Source organism: Solea solea, chromosome 21, assembly GCF_958295425.1.
Source record: "Solea solea chromosome 21, fSolSol10.1, whole genome shotgun sequence".
Classification (NCBI taxonomy): Eukaryota; Metazoa; Chordata; class Actinopteri; order Pleuronectiformes; family Soleidae; genus Solea; species Solea solea.
Genome location: NC_081154.1, coordinates 21401621 through 21415718, shown reverse-complemented (window position 1 = coordinate 21415718; position 14098 = coordinate 21401621). Strand labels below are relative to the sequence as shown.

Here is a 14098-nt window from a genome sequence, read left to right as displayed (position 1 = left end):
AATATACAACCCTGCAAATATATAAAATGTGGTGACACTTTGATGAGTCTGCACTTAGACAGGGATGAACCAGAGCAAAGTCATGAAGACATTTTTAGTCACCAGTCTCCTCTTGTTAATGTTGTACCTCGGCTTTTCCTCTGCTGTGTCCTCCTCTCTTTCTTCCTCCTCTTGCAAGTTTCAGGGACAGTTTCAACAAATTGAGATGCACAAGACTGGAGATGTGATTCTCGGTGGGATTTTTACATTTCACTTCTTTCCGGCTTATCCTGATATATCTTTTACCTCAGAGCCACGACAGCCTGCATGCTATGGGTAAGTCTGCGAGGGAAAAAAAGAAAGTCCTGAAAATGAAGTCAAAATCAATTTAATATGATTATATTGTTATTGATTTACCAGTGTGGAATAATTACATGACCTTATTGAAGCATTTAAGTTTTATGGTAGGTGTTGCAGTAGTATTTAGTAAAAATTGTGAAACGTGTAGCTTTGCACAGTTAATGTATAATGCATTTTACATAGTAAACATTTGTATTTTTGTGTTAGCCTTGATGTCATGGGATTCAGGCTGGCTCAGACCATGGCCTATACTATTGATGAAATCAACAGAAACTCCAACATGCTGCCTAATGTGACTCTGGGATACAGTGTGTATGATAACTGCCTCCAAACAGGGATTGGAGTTGGTGCAGCACTGTCCTTAGTCAGTGGTAAACAAGAACAAGTTACATTAGGGAAGAACTGCTCAGGCACTCATCCATTCCTAGGGATTGTGGGTGAATCTTCATCTACACGGACAGTTGCCATAGCCATGGTCTTAGGTTTGTACAGAGTGCCTATGGTAAGTTTTTGTCTTTCAGCGCCATCATCAGTGTGATTTATTTATTTATTTTTTTAATTTTAATAAATGTATTGCCATTAAGGAAACAACCATAAATCAGCAAATACTTGAACTTTTTCTGGTTTGTCTGTTTTGCAGGTTAGTTATTATGCAACATGTTCTTTTCTGAGTGATCGGCAAAAGTTTCCATCTTTTTTTAGGACAATACCGAGTGATGCTTTTCAGGTAAAAACCAACTTGCAAAAATCTAAATGTTACAAAATTACCTATGCAGTACAGTACAGAGAAAAATATAAAATATCTTGTGTAATCTAGTCAAATAATAAAATATAAAAACAGAGACTGCACTACATTAACACATATAAGCCACTCAAAACACTGTCAAATATCAATTGCTGTTTTATATGTTGCTGTTAAATATGCAATGAAAGATTAACAGAACATGAAACCAGAGCTTCTGTGCTCATTAAGAGCAACCATAGCAGAGGGAAATAAAAATCCTGACCCAAGTGGAGCCACATTTTTGGAGGAACTACCATCATTCGGCATATAATGGATGAAGAAAGTCATACGTGTGTATATACAACACATGGGTTGTTGATGAACCTGTTTAGCCTGTGCACTAATCCCTCTGCTCTGTGTCCACATAGGTGCGTACTATGATTCAGATTCTAAAACACTTTGGATGGACTTGGGTAGGTCTGCTCCTCAGTGACGATGAATATGGAATCCACGCTACCCGATCCTTTCACTCTGAGCTACGTTTAAATAGTGGAGGTTGTGTAGCTTACACAGAGATTTTACCCTGGGGTGATGACACCACTGAACTAAGGAGAATAGTGGATGTGATGAAGAAATCTACAGCCCGAGTGGTGATCGTGTTTGCATATGAGACTCACTTAATTGACCTCATGAAAGAGGTCAGTCCTTAAAGAGATATGTTGCAAAATCCTATATAAAAGAGAATTCATTAAAAATGTTACACTTGTAATTTGTTAAAGCTCAGAGTAAGATTGCTGAGAACAACAAGGTTTTTGCTTGTAATACTGTGTCAAACACAGATTTGTGTATGACATCATCTAGACTAGATCAGAATTTACTGGTATTAAAAGTATGTTGGTTATTTTAATATTTGTTATGATGCAATATACAGGTGGTGAGGCAGAATGTGACAGGCCTGCATTGGATGGCCAGTGAAGCGTGGACATCAGGCACTTCACTCCAGACGCCAGACTTCATGCCGTACCTGGCTGGAACACTGGGCATCACTGTCCGACGGGGAGAAATACCAGGACTCAGGGACTTCCTGATACAAATACGTCCTGACATACATCACAACAACACCCATGGACAGAGTGTGGTGAGAACTAATTGTTTTAATCTAGTATGGTACTTGCTAAAGTAAAATGGTTTCATGATTTAAAAAACTACATTTCTTTTCAGGTGAATCAGTTTTGGGAACACACATTTCAGTGTAGATTTGCACCACCTCCAGCAGGTTGGGTGGAAGCTGGAGGAGAATTATGCACTGGACAGGAAGTTATAGAGATTGTGGAGACTGGTTTCTTGGATGTTTCAAACCTCAGGGCAGAGTATAATGTGTATAAGGCTGTATACGCTCTGGCGTATGCTCTTGATGACATGCTGAAATGTCAGCCAGGGAGAGGACCTTTCAGCAACAACACCTGTGCTCATTTACAAAGACTGGAGCCATGGCAGGTGAGATATCAGTTTACCCTCTTAATTTCACTTTACCCTTTGTATTTATGTTAAAGCTGAAGTTGATACAAATAATTCATTATTGGATAATGATTTTAGTAAAATAACAAGAATGAGACTGTTACGTTCCTAAGTTGTTGTCTAGGGGAAACAGAACAGCAACATGACAAACCAAGGATTTAAATGAGGCAAAGTTGACGGTTTAAAGAAATAATGTTTAATATAGACTAACTTAAACACAACAGCCTGGTTTACACAAGGTGGGGGAGGAAAGGAGGGAGGTGGAGTGCCAAATAAATGAAACAGAGAATAAAACAAAACCAGTCCTATACTAAATCTTTGTTACCAAACAAAAACCCTGTCCTCTCTAATAACAAGAGTTCAAAATAACTGTCAAAAATAGTACATGGCTGGCAACGCTCCACCGCTAACCTAGTGTATATAGACACAGTGTTGACTACGTGCTCACATGTACAGGGTACCCCAAACTAAACTAACTCCCTTCCCCACCACACACCATTTACCATAACTGTTGTCTGCCAGCAATTCTGTCATGTGTAGACAAATGAGAGAGAGAGAGAGCTCCTCAGCAGGCTCCCTTTTATTGAGCCTCCAGTCAGGTGATTGGCCAACGCAGACATTAAGGCGGTGGCCTCATGTCCTCTCAGGTGCAGCTCATCCTGATCAGCGGAGAGGAGAGGAGAGAAGAGAACAAGAAAACAACAAACCTAATGCCCCTGCTGGGCATGTAACAGAGACAAAATCCCTTTGTAGGCTTGCTTAGATTATTTATTGTTTAACATTTAGTAGTCAGTTCAAGTAGTTTTAATATAGATGAAGGATATATTTAATTTACAGATGGGTAATTGTGCATTGCTATATCATGTGAGAGAGAACAATATCTTTGCAGAATAATCCTTGATGGACAAGATTGTAAAAATTTATGATGATGATTGAAAAAAAATGCTGACTAGACTGGAAAGCCTGCATATTTGCAGTTATTCCTCTGTCAAAGCTCTGCCCTGGACCACTGCAATTTAGGGTTTATTAATAGCTGTTTGTAACATTACAATATTTGGTAACATTTGGTTGTTAGTATGAAATGTTTTTTGTCACGCGAATAACATCAGTTAATCTGTTTCATTTGCATCACTGTCCGTATCTGTGAACATTTTTTGAAAGTAACAAAAACAAAACAGAACTTATGGTACAAAAAGCATCACTTAATGTACATTAAGTTACAAAAACTGACAAAAAATATCATGAGCATTAAAAATTAGAGCACAAACAGAGTAGACCCCTGTATCTTGCCTTTGTCGACCTCACAAAGGCCTTTGACCTCGTCAGCAGAGAGGGCCTCTTCAAATGCAGAGCTAAGTCTTCTGGGAAGGACAAACCTCTGAGGCCTTTTCAGTCTGCAGCAGAGTGAAGCAGGGCTGTGATTTTGCACCAACTCTCTTTGGGATATTCTTCTCTCTCATGCTGTTTGCATTCGGCTCATCTCTTGAAGGCATCTACCTATACACCAGGGGGGTATTCCATCAAGCAGGCTAAAGGCAAAGCCAAGCTTAAATGGCCAAGTCTGGCTAATATGAGTGAGAGTTCGGTTCCATCAAAGAGGCTGAGATTAGCCCCAACTCAGTAACCATGGAAACTATGACTCTGGCTAAGCCTCAACCATGGCTAAGCCATAACTGTGGCTCAGGTTTCCGTTCCATCAATCTGAGCCTCAACCCTGTTCCACCAAGGTGGCTAATGTGAATGCCAGCCAAGTAACCATGGTAACTTATGCTGCCGGGCAAACCTGGTCTGTAGCAGGCTAAAAGTGAAGCTTAGCACCATCTATGATCAAAGAATGTCCAATAGACAGAAACAGAGACACACAACTGTCATGGAATGATAAAATAATATGTAAAACATAAATTATATAATAAAATGTATTAAAGAAATGATTTATACTATTATTATATTATCTTTAAGTACATTAAAGAAATCTCCAATCTCCTATCACCAAAATAAAATATAATAGAAAATAAGACACAAATAAATACAAAATTAAACTAATTAGCAAAAAATATAATAAAAGGAAATGAGGCATTGAAAATAAAAGATTGAATGTGTACACCAAACCACAATTGGATGATTGATTTGCTGTCACCTGCATTCACTTACTGTAATAGGGGTCCTCATCTCCATTGAATTGCTTGATTTGATAAAATGATTCTACATAAATAATAACTTTTTTTTTTACAATCAATAGATCTGTCATATGATTATTTCCTATAGAATGATAACCAACATTGCATTTCTTCATGTAATAATCTACCATCAATTGTATGATAAATGTGATGAGTCATGTAAAATACGTTGATTAAATGTAGCCTATTATTATCAAAAATGTAGGCAAGGCTACTTTATATAGCACATTTTAGCACAAGGTGATTCAAAGTGCTTTACATAAAATAAAATGAAAATACAACAATTCAACATATAGCATCTGGGACAAAATACAGAAGTAGCACAAATACAGCATGTAAAAATGACAGGCTTAAATGAAAATGATATCAATTCTATACAATTGGCCATGCAGGAAATAAATGAAAGCTATCCCATCGATTTGCATAACAATCAGTTGATAAATGTGATGAATATCACTTTCTAACATTACTACTAGGGCTGCCAAATGATAAAATATGGAGAATTTCACATAAATTGCAGTGAAACAATAATGCTATTTTAATTATGTTCATTTGAATGTTACTTATTAGGGCTGTCTTTTTGTTCTTTGGGGATTTTCCTTTTCATTTTAGGGGTTTGGTTGCATTAATAGGTCCACATAATTGATTAGTTTAAAACAAAAACCATCAAGAAATCAATTGGTAGATTGTGTCTACATATATTTTGTCCTTTTGATGGAGGATTTATATAACATGATGATGCTGAAATACTTCATTTTCTTTGTCACTTACGCATTCAGCCTGTCGGCAATATTCTGCCACGCCACATCCCTCGCTTTATTGATTGCCGCGGTATTGCCCTTCTTTGGGATTATGTGGCTGTAATCCTCATATACCTCCATGAGGAGGGTTTGCTCCGCTGCGGAGAACATCTCTGCACGTTCTTTTCCCTTGCTCTTCGGCATTTTTCACAGTTTCCGTGCTCGACTAGAATGGGCTTTTTATTTTCCCTGTGGGCGTGCACAAGTTGAGGCTTAACAGGTGAGGATTGACTAAGCGTCAAGTGGAGCCAGCTGATTTCACTTGATGGAACAACTTGGAGCTAGATTGGGAGGTGGAGCTTAGTCAAGCTTCAAGCTTACACCTAAGTCTGCCAATTCTTAGCTACGTTGATGGAATACCCCCCAGACCTAAAGGTAATTTTCTTACCTTGCTCGTTTGTGGACTAAGACCAAAGTGACAAACGTGCTGTTGAGGGAAATGCTATTTGCGGTTAACACAGCACTAGCATCCCAGACTGAATCAGGGCTTTGGAAATTGGTAGACAGTCTCTCACATCCTTATAATGAGTTTGCATCAAAAAGATCAATGTCATGGGCCAAGAAGTTGAGATCCCACCCCACAGGTCTATCAACAACAAGACTCTCGACTGTGTCAACAACTTCACATGCCTTGGGTCCACAGTTTCTACCTCTCACTTGACATCAAATTAAGCATCAATCTTGCGAGGGCTGCCACGAAGTTGACCAGGCTGTCCAAGAGAGTGTGATACAATAAAAGCTTTACTGTGCTCACAAAAATCCTATCAAGCCTGCTTTATCAGCACCTTGCTGTACGGCAATGAGATCTGGACAACTTTAACCAGACAAACAGCTTCCACCTGCGGTGCCTACGCCACATACTGGGCATTACATGGCGGGACCAAGTACCCCACACGGAAGTCCTGACACAGTGCGCATGCGTCAACTGGTGTGCAACCTTTTACAGTCGTTCCTGTTCAGTCTTCTATTTTTTCTTATTTCCCATACTTTCTTTTCGTTGTATGTCTTAGTTACTTCTGTTTAAGTAGTTTCCCTCTCTAAACATGTAGGTTGAGAGAGTTTTTTCCTTTCTTATCGCTACGGAACTTATACTTTCTCTGAGAGGTGGGACCGCAGCGCAACAACTCCACGCTGCATGCTTTGTTTACTCCAGAGATCAGCTGATCACGCTGAGTTCCACAGCTCCAGTGATCTGTTGAAGAACTCTGTGAAGATGGGGGCCAGCTGGTCAGCACAGACCTTCAGACAGGAGGGTGAAACGTTGTCTGGGCCTGGAGCTTTTTTTTGTCTTCTGTTTCCTGAAGAGCTGACACACATCCTCTTCACAGATCCTGAGTGATGGTGGAGGGTCAGTAGGGCGATGGGTGATGGGTGTGAATGTTACATTACATTGTCATTTAGCAGACGCTTTTATCCAAAGCGACTTACAATAAGTGCATTTAAACATTTGGGTACAAATAAGAGCTAGAAGTAAGTAAAAGCTTCAAGTAAGCCAAACTATGAAGTGCTAGTCATAAGTGTGATGTATAAGTTTTTTGTTTTTTTTGTCGCCATCGTCTTAGTCAAGGTAGAGTCGGAAGCAATGTGTTTTTAGTTGGCGGCGGAAGATGTAGAGGCTTTCCGCTGTCCGGATGTTGATGGGGAGCGCGTTCCACCATTTGGGAGCTAGGACGGTGAACAGTCTCGAGTTCTGCGAATGCCTCTGCGATCCTCTCAGTGAGGGGGGAGCAAGCCGGTTTGCCGATGCAGAGCGGAGTGGGCGGGCTGGGGTGTAGGTTTTGATCATGTCCTGGATGTAGGCTGGACTGGATCCGTTTGTAGCATGGAACGCAAGCACTAGAGTCTTGAAGCGGATGCTAGCAGCTACAGGAAGCCAGTGAAGGGAGCGGTGTAGTGTGGGAGAATTTTGGTAAGTTGAAGACCAGTCAAGCTGCTGCATTCTGGATGAGTTGCAGAGGTCGCAGGGAGACCAGCCAGGAGGGAAAGCCTGGACCAGAACCTGTGCCGCCTTCTGGGTTAGAAGAGGCCGTATCCTTCTGATGTTGTGCAACATGTATCTGCAAGATCGAGCTGTTGCAGCAATGTTGGCAGTGAGGGAGAGATGGTCATCAAGTGTCACACCCAGGTTCCTTGCAGTGTGAGAAGGAGCTACCATAGAGTTGTCGAGGTTGATGGTTAGATCTGTGGTGGGAGAGCCCTTTCCTGGGAGAAAAAGAAACTCAGTCTTGTCGAGATTGAGTTTCAGGTGATGGTCAGACATCCACTGAGAGATGTCGGTCAGACAAGCGGAGATCTGTTCTGCTACATGTGTGTCGGAGCTTGAGGTCGGAGGTGAAGCAGTTTCTGGTGAAGATGAAGTCAAGGTGGTTGCCAGCTTTGTGAGTTGGTGGAGAAGGAGCAAGTGAGAGAGAAAGAGAGGAAAGTAGAAGAAGTAGATCGGATGACTTCTCTGATGGATGTTGAAGTCACCAAGAAGAACAAGTGGTGGGCCATTTTCTGGGATGTTTGAAAGGAGGACATCTAGTTCCTCCAAGAAGTGTCCCAGTGGGCCTGGTGGACGGTAGATGACAACAATGATTAGTTTTACGGGGTGAGTTACAGTTACAGCATGAAATTCAAACGACTGTGAAGAGAAGTGTGGCAGTGAGTAAAGAGTGAAAGTCCAGTTGGGGTTGATGAGCAGACCTGTCCCGCCACCTCTTCCAGTGGATCTGGGTGTGTGGGAAAAGGAGTGGGCGGAGGAGAGAGCTGCCGGGGTGGCTGTGTTGGAGGGTGTTATCCAAGTCTCAGTGAGAGCAAGGCAGTCCAGGCATTGCTTAGTAGCAAAGCCAGAGATGAACTCAGTCTTGCGGGTAGCTGACTGGCAGTTCCACAGGCCCCCTGCAACAAGGTGTTGGATGTGTGTGGAGCGGGTGGGATAGATAAGTGAGGACAGATTATGGTGATGCTGTGAGTGAGTGTGAGGTTTGTAATATCTATGAGAAGAAACATGAACAGGAATGGAAAAAGTGCACATATGTGAAAGGTAGGAAACAATTGCAACAATTGACAGGTACTTAGCCTCCTTGTTAGCCTCACTCCGGTTTGGACTCCGGTTTGGACTCCGGTTTGGACTCCGGTTTGGACTCCTTTGTCTTCGTCTTCCTGAGTCTGCCGCTTCAAAGTGAGTGCTGATTTTTAAAAGACACCTGATTAGGTGCTGATTGGTTGCAGCTGTGTGGCCACTCCCTGATTAGGGGCTGATTGGTTGCAGCTGTGTGGCCACTCCCTGTAGCCAATGAAACTTCAATGAAGCTTTTTTTTCTAAAAGAAAAGACCTGATTAGGGGCTGATTGGTTACAGCAGTGTTGGCCACTCCCCTGTAGCCAATGAAACTTCACACCTGGTGATGGTGATGGCTCAATACAAACTAGGTCAAAACAGCAACAATAACAACTTTCTCTTTGACCTAGCAGACAAAATATCAACAACAAACTTTCACCTTAACTAAACTAAACTGTTTTAAACTTTAAAACAGACAAGTCAAAAGTCAAGCAACCCAGCTAGATACAATAGCAATTAATGGGATAGCAACCAAATAAGAAAGACCTACAGAAGTGATACTTAGCTTAATTCCAGTTGTCCTATGAGATACCCAGAAAGTCCAAATGCACACTGGCTTCTCAAACCTGCAGTAGAAGACATTCAGGTCATCATCCAGTTCACAGTTCACTGCAATGTGAGGGGATGGTCTCTGGTGATCTCTTGTAGACCTCTCCACACTGACGCAGGCTTGTTAGCTGAGAAACTGTTTTTCAGCTTCTCAGTGTAACACCTCTTTTCCACTTTGATCTCCTTCGTCAGCGTGTCCCTGGTCATGTTTTACAGGACTCTGTCCCCACTTCTATAGGCCTCTTCCTTGGCCTGACGAAGCATCCTGAGTTTTGCAGTGAACCAAGGTTTATTGTTGTTGTATGTGCAGAAGGTTTTAGTCGGCACACATGTCCTCACAAAAGCTGGTGTAGCATGTCACAGTGTCAGTGAGTTTGTCCAGATCTGTAGCAGCAGCCTCAAAAACACTCCAATCTGCGCAGTCAAAGCAGGCCTGTAACTCCAGCTTTGACTCTGTGGTCCATCTCTTCACAGTCTTCACTACAGGCTTAGCAGATTTGAATTTCTGCCTGTAATTTAGGAGAAGATGAAACATGCAGTGATCAGAGAGCCCCAAGATTGCAGGGGGGACAGAAGAATATGCGTCTGGATATGAGTCTGGATGTTTCCTCTCCATGTCCGTTATCTGGTCAGCCAAGTGTTGTAAAGCTTCAGTAACACAGGTCTAAGGAGGGATGTAAACACCAACCAGAATAAACGAGGAGAACAAAAGAAACTGCCAGGGCTGTACAGCCATAATCACCACTGTAAAATAAACTGTTGACCCTCTGGGTACAATCCATCGTCAGCACTGTTGCTGCTGAACCTGCTGCTACTAAGGGTCGAGTCTTACTGTGTTCCACATATTCCATATTGGTATTGGTGGATATCCTCATATAACCTCAAGTTAGTTTCCATGGTTACTGTTTTGTACAATGTCTCTTTTGACTAAAAACAGAAGCATGCCTCTAACTGGAGTGGAAAGTGTTTTGGGCAGTCGACATATGTGTTCTGTGTGGAATTAAACTAAATGTATGGATTTTTCTTATAGGGAAAATTACATCATGAATCACAGAAACGTGACCTGGCCCCAATTCTGTTGTACACTTGTGACATTCTTCATTATATACATCACACACAACCAGAGTTAGAAAGCTTTCTTCTCACTATTTCAGTGCATAAACTCAAATGGCTTTTACAACCCAGGCAATGTATACATCAGAGGTGATTACTCTATGCAAAGGATCCTCTTTTTCCTCCAATAATTCATACAAATATATGGTCAAGGATATACTGTTGTATTAACATTTCACAACTAAAAGTTATATGACTGGTTTGTTGAGTATCAGTTGTTTATTTCAGATCGTCTGATGCGATTTTCTTCTTGTACATTCCCGCAGCAGCACAGTGCATTAAAACCAGTCTCTTTGGTATAATTGTACTTTATCCCACCCCTTTTTCAGATATCTAAATTAAATCATGTTTGTGGGTTCAAAATAAACTTATACTACTACTATTACTACTGCGGTGAGCAAGAGAGTGATTGAATAAATGTGTAGCCCTGGTGAAAATGGTATTAGTAATATATATTATGAAATCCATTGATTGTAAGCAAAATTTAAAACATGTACACTTTTAATGTGTATTCTTCTATGACTACTCTGAAAGCTTCTGTATTACTTGGAAAAAGTCAACTTTACAACATCATCTGGTGATCGAGTTTCATTTGATGAGAAAGGTAACATCTTACCTGTATATGACATCATGAACTGGGTGTGGCTCCCTGATGAAAGAATTAAAGTTCAGAAAGTGGGTGAGGTTCAGAGGTCCGCCTTCAATGGTGCAGAAGTCACACTGGATGAAGACAAAATCTTCTGGAACTTTCACTCTGAACAGGTTTGCCTTACTTTTTTCCTCTATCACTTTACCTTACTCTTTATAGAACAGTGTAATGAATTTAGATTTTTCTCCACACAGCCTCCTCGGTCAGTGTGCAGTGAGAGCTGTCCTCCAGGTACCCGCGTGGTCAAGACAAGGAGGAGGTCTGAGTGTTGTTTTGACTGTGTCCCTTGTTCTGACGGAGAGATCAGCAATACGACTAGTGAGTGTAAAGTTTTTCACACCACAGTTAAATGATGTAGTATGAACATGTTTCTCACCACTCTCCATCTTTTCTCAGACTCCATGGAGTGCATCAGTTGTCCAGAAGATTTCTGGTCCAGCCCCCAGCGTGACCACTGTGTTCCTAAGAAAACAGAGTTCCTCTCCTACCATGAGCCTCTGGGTATCTGCTTGACAACCATCTCACTGTTGGGCACATTTATCTGTGTTATTGTTCTGGGCATCTTCATCCATCACCGCAACACACCTATAGTTCGTGCCAACAATTCAGAACTCAGTTTCCAGCTGTTGCTGTCACTTAAGTTCTGTTTCCTTTGCTCATTGCTTTTTATTGGACGACCCAGACCTTGGACTTGCCAATTAAGACATGCAGCATTTGGCATCAGCTTTGTGCTTTGTGTCTCATGTATCCTGGTGAAAACCATGGTGGTTCTGGCTGTGTTCAGGGCCTCCAAACCAGGAGGTGAGTCCAGTCTCAAATGGTTTGGTGCTGTGCAGCAGAGAGGGACAGTTCTGGTTCTGACTTCTGTTCAAGCAGCAATCTGCACTGTCTGGCTTGCATCTGCTTCACCAATGCCTCATAAAAACACCCAGTATCACAGTGACAAGATAGTTTATGAGTGTGCAGTTGGGTCCACAGTTGGTTTTACAGTTTTACTTGGTTATATTGGTTTACTGGCTGTCCTCAGTTTTTTGTTAGCTTTTCTAGCAAGGAATCTTCCAGACAGTTTCAATGAGGCCAAACTCATCACTTTCAGCATGTTGATCTTCTGTGCAGTGTGGGTGGCCTTCATCCCTGCATATATCAGCTCACCAGGCAAATATGCAGATGCAGTGGAGGTATTTGCTATTCTGGCCTCAAGTTCTGGCCTGTTGGTGGCGCTGTTTGGACCCAAATGTTACATAATCATTTTGAGACCAGAGAGAAACACAAAGAAAGCCATCATGGGTCGTGGCACTGACTGAAAAAAGAGCAAAATTAATAAAATGTATTTTTATAATACAATAATCCATGTATGGAAATATCAATATTATGTGATATTGATGGTAAATACACATTATATGGTCATTAATGTATTGAATAGGGAGATGTACTACACATTGCAACAAAGTAGTCCTCAAGAGTATATGAAATCAAGATTAATAAAAATTAGAGTAGATATTTAAGGCCAGTACACCCGAGACAAAACACAGTCCACAATTTTAAATATGTTTGCGAATTTCCTTAAACTTTTTCTGGTGTGTGTTTGATTGTGAGCATTGAATGAGGGATTATTAACCTTAGCTGAAGTTCTGAAGCCTAATAAAGTAATTATTCTTATTCATTCATTTTCTGACAGTCTTTTTGCAATGGGATAGGAGCAAGTTAAAGCTGAAATAAACAATGGACTGACTTAAATTTGTGCATATAATGTCTTTGAATTTTCTGAATTATATCTTTATCTACAGACTGATATAAGTTCTTGTCATGGCTCAATATTAAGTGTCAGTGGGTCAGATCTGATGTGCTATCTTGTAGAGAGTTGACAAAGTTGGAAGAGGAGGATTGGTGGTTATCAATGTTAAATCGTGTTAAATTTTGGACTGGGATAGGATCACTCACATCAATGACGTTGAGCTGTTTAGAAAGACATGCTCCAGGGCTTGATATTGGGAACTGCTGTTCTCATTGTATGTATTTTTCTCACCTTAACCTGCATTTATCTACACCACAACACTAAAGACTTGTGGAAGGAGGTGGAATAGTTACTGATTTCGCAGTCCTATTAAGTAATAGGACTGCGAAATCAGTAACTATAACACCTCCTTCCACAATCTTAGTTTTTAAGGTTTCTGTTTTTAAGGTTTCTGTCACATTGTTATTGTGTAAATCTAACAAGTTAGATTTACACAATAACAATGTGACAGAAACCTTAAAAACTGGCGCCCTGTACGGCAGCGGCTGCTTCGGCTCCTGGTAAAATAGCCAATACGTCGCTTAATTCGCCATCTACATTACTGTCTGCTCAGCAGAACAGAACACAAACGGTATATGACCGTCAGGTTATGCTTAGTTTTCGCAAATTCAGTCTTTCCGACTACGTACATTTAGAGACGCGGACCACACTACAAAGCCTCGGTCTGCTACACCAGTCGGACCCAGCGGCCTACAAAGCAGCGGAGTCTCCCACCAGCACAGACCGCCCACAGAGACAGAGGAGGCGGTGCGGGAGGAAACAGAAGCGCTGTTGTCGCGGCGGACTTACAGCTAAGCTAAAAGCTAACCTGTTCCGATCACCGCTTCCCTCCATCCTGCTCGCCAACGTGTAACAACGCTACGCTGGTCTCTAGTCATTGCTTTGACGGTTTTGAGTGCACTGACTGGGACATGTTCAGAGAGGCTGCAACAGACAGTCAACATACAGATGTGGAGGAGTATGCTGCATCTGTGACCGGCTACATCCAGTGGTGCATGGAGGAGGTCACAGTAGAAAAGACAATAGTCACACGGGCCAACCAGAAACCTTGGATGACTAAGGAGGTGCGCACAAGCCTGAGGGAACGTAATGCTGCCTTCAAATCCGGTGAAGCGGTGGCACTCAGAACAGCGAGGGCCAATCTGAACCGGGCTATCAAGGCAGCAAAACGCGCCCACAGCTCGAAGGTCCAAGGTTTCTTCCATGACCCCAGCAACTCCAGACAACTGTGGCAGGGCATCAAGACCATCACAGACTACAAAGCCACACCCTCACCCTGCCGAGACGACATCAGCTTCCTCAATGAGCTCAACAACTTCTTTGGGAGATTTG

At 41.8% G+C, this 14098-nt stretch overlaps 1 protein-coding gene across 1 annotated transcript; it reads left to right on the top strand.

Moving 5' to 3' along the window:
- Nucleotides 1–552: 552 nt before the first annotated feature.
- On the top strand, nt 553–12275 carry LOC131448872 (extracellular calcium-sensing receptor-like). Its single transcript, XM_058621662.1, has 8 exons — nt 553–841; nt 980–1066; nt 1492–1761; nt 1995–2201; nt 2285–2560; nt 10857–11084; nt 11166–11289; nt 11368–12275. Exons 1-8 carry the CDS (start codon nt 557–559, stop codon nt 12273–12275), a joined length of 2385 nt encoding a protein of 794 aa, XP_058477645.1. The 5' UTR covers nt 553–556.
- The last annotated feature ends 1823 nt before the right edge of the window (nt 12276–14098 follow it).

Coding starts and splice junctions, on each gene's coding strand:
- LOC131448872 (XM_058621662.1), top strand. CDS start 557: ATGGGATTCAGGCTGGCTCAGACCATGGCCTATACTATTGATGAAATC. Junction 2,561..10,856: donor AAAGACTGGAGCCATGGCAG/GTGAGATATCAG, acceptor CTACTCTGAAAG/CTTCTGTATTACTTGGAAAA. Junction 11,290..11,367: donor AGAGATCAGCAATACGACTA/GTGAGTGTAAAG, acceptor ATCTTTTCTCAG/ACTCCATGGAGTGCATCAGT.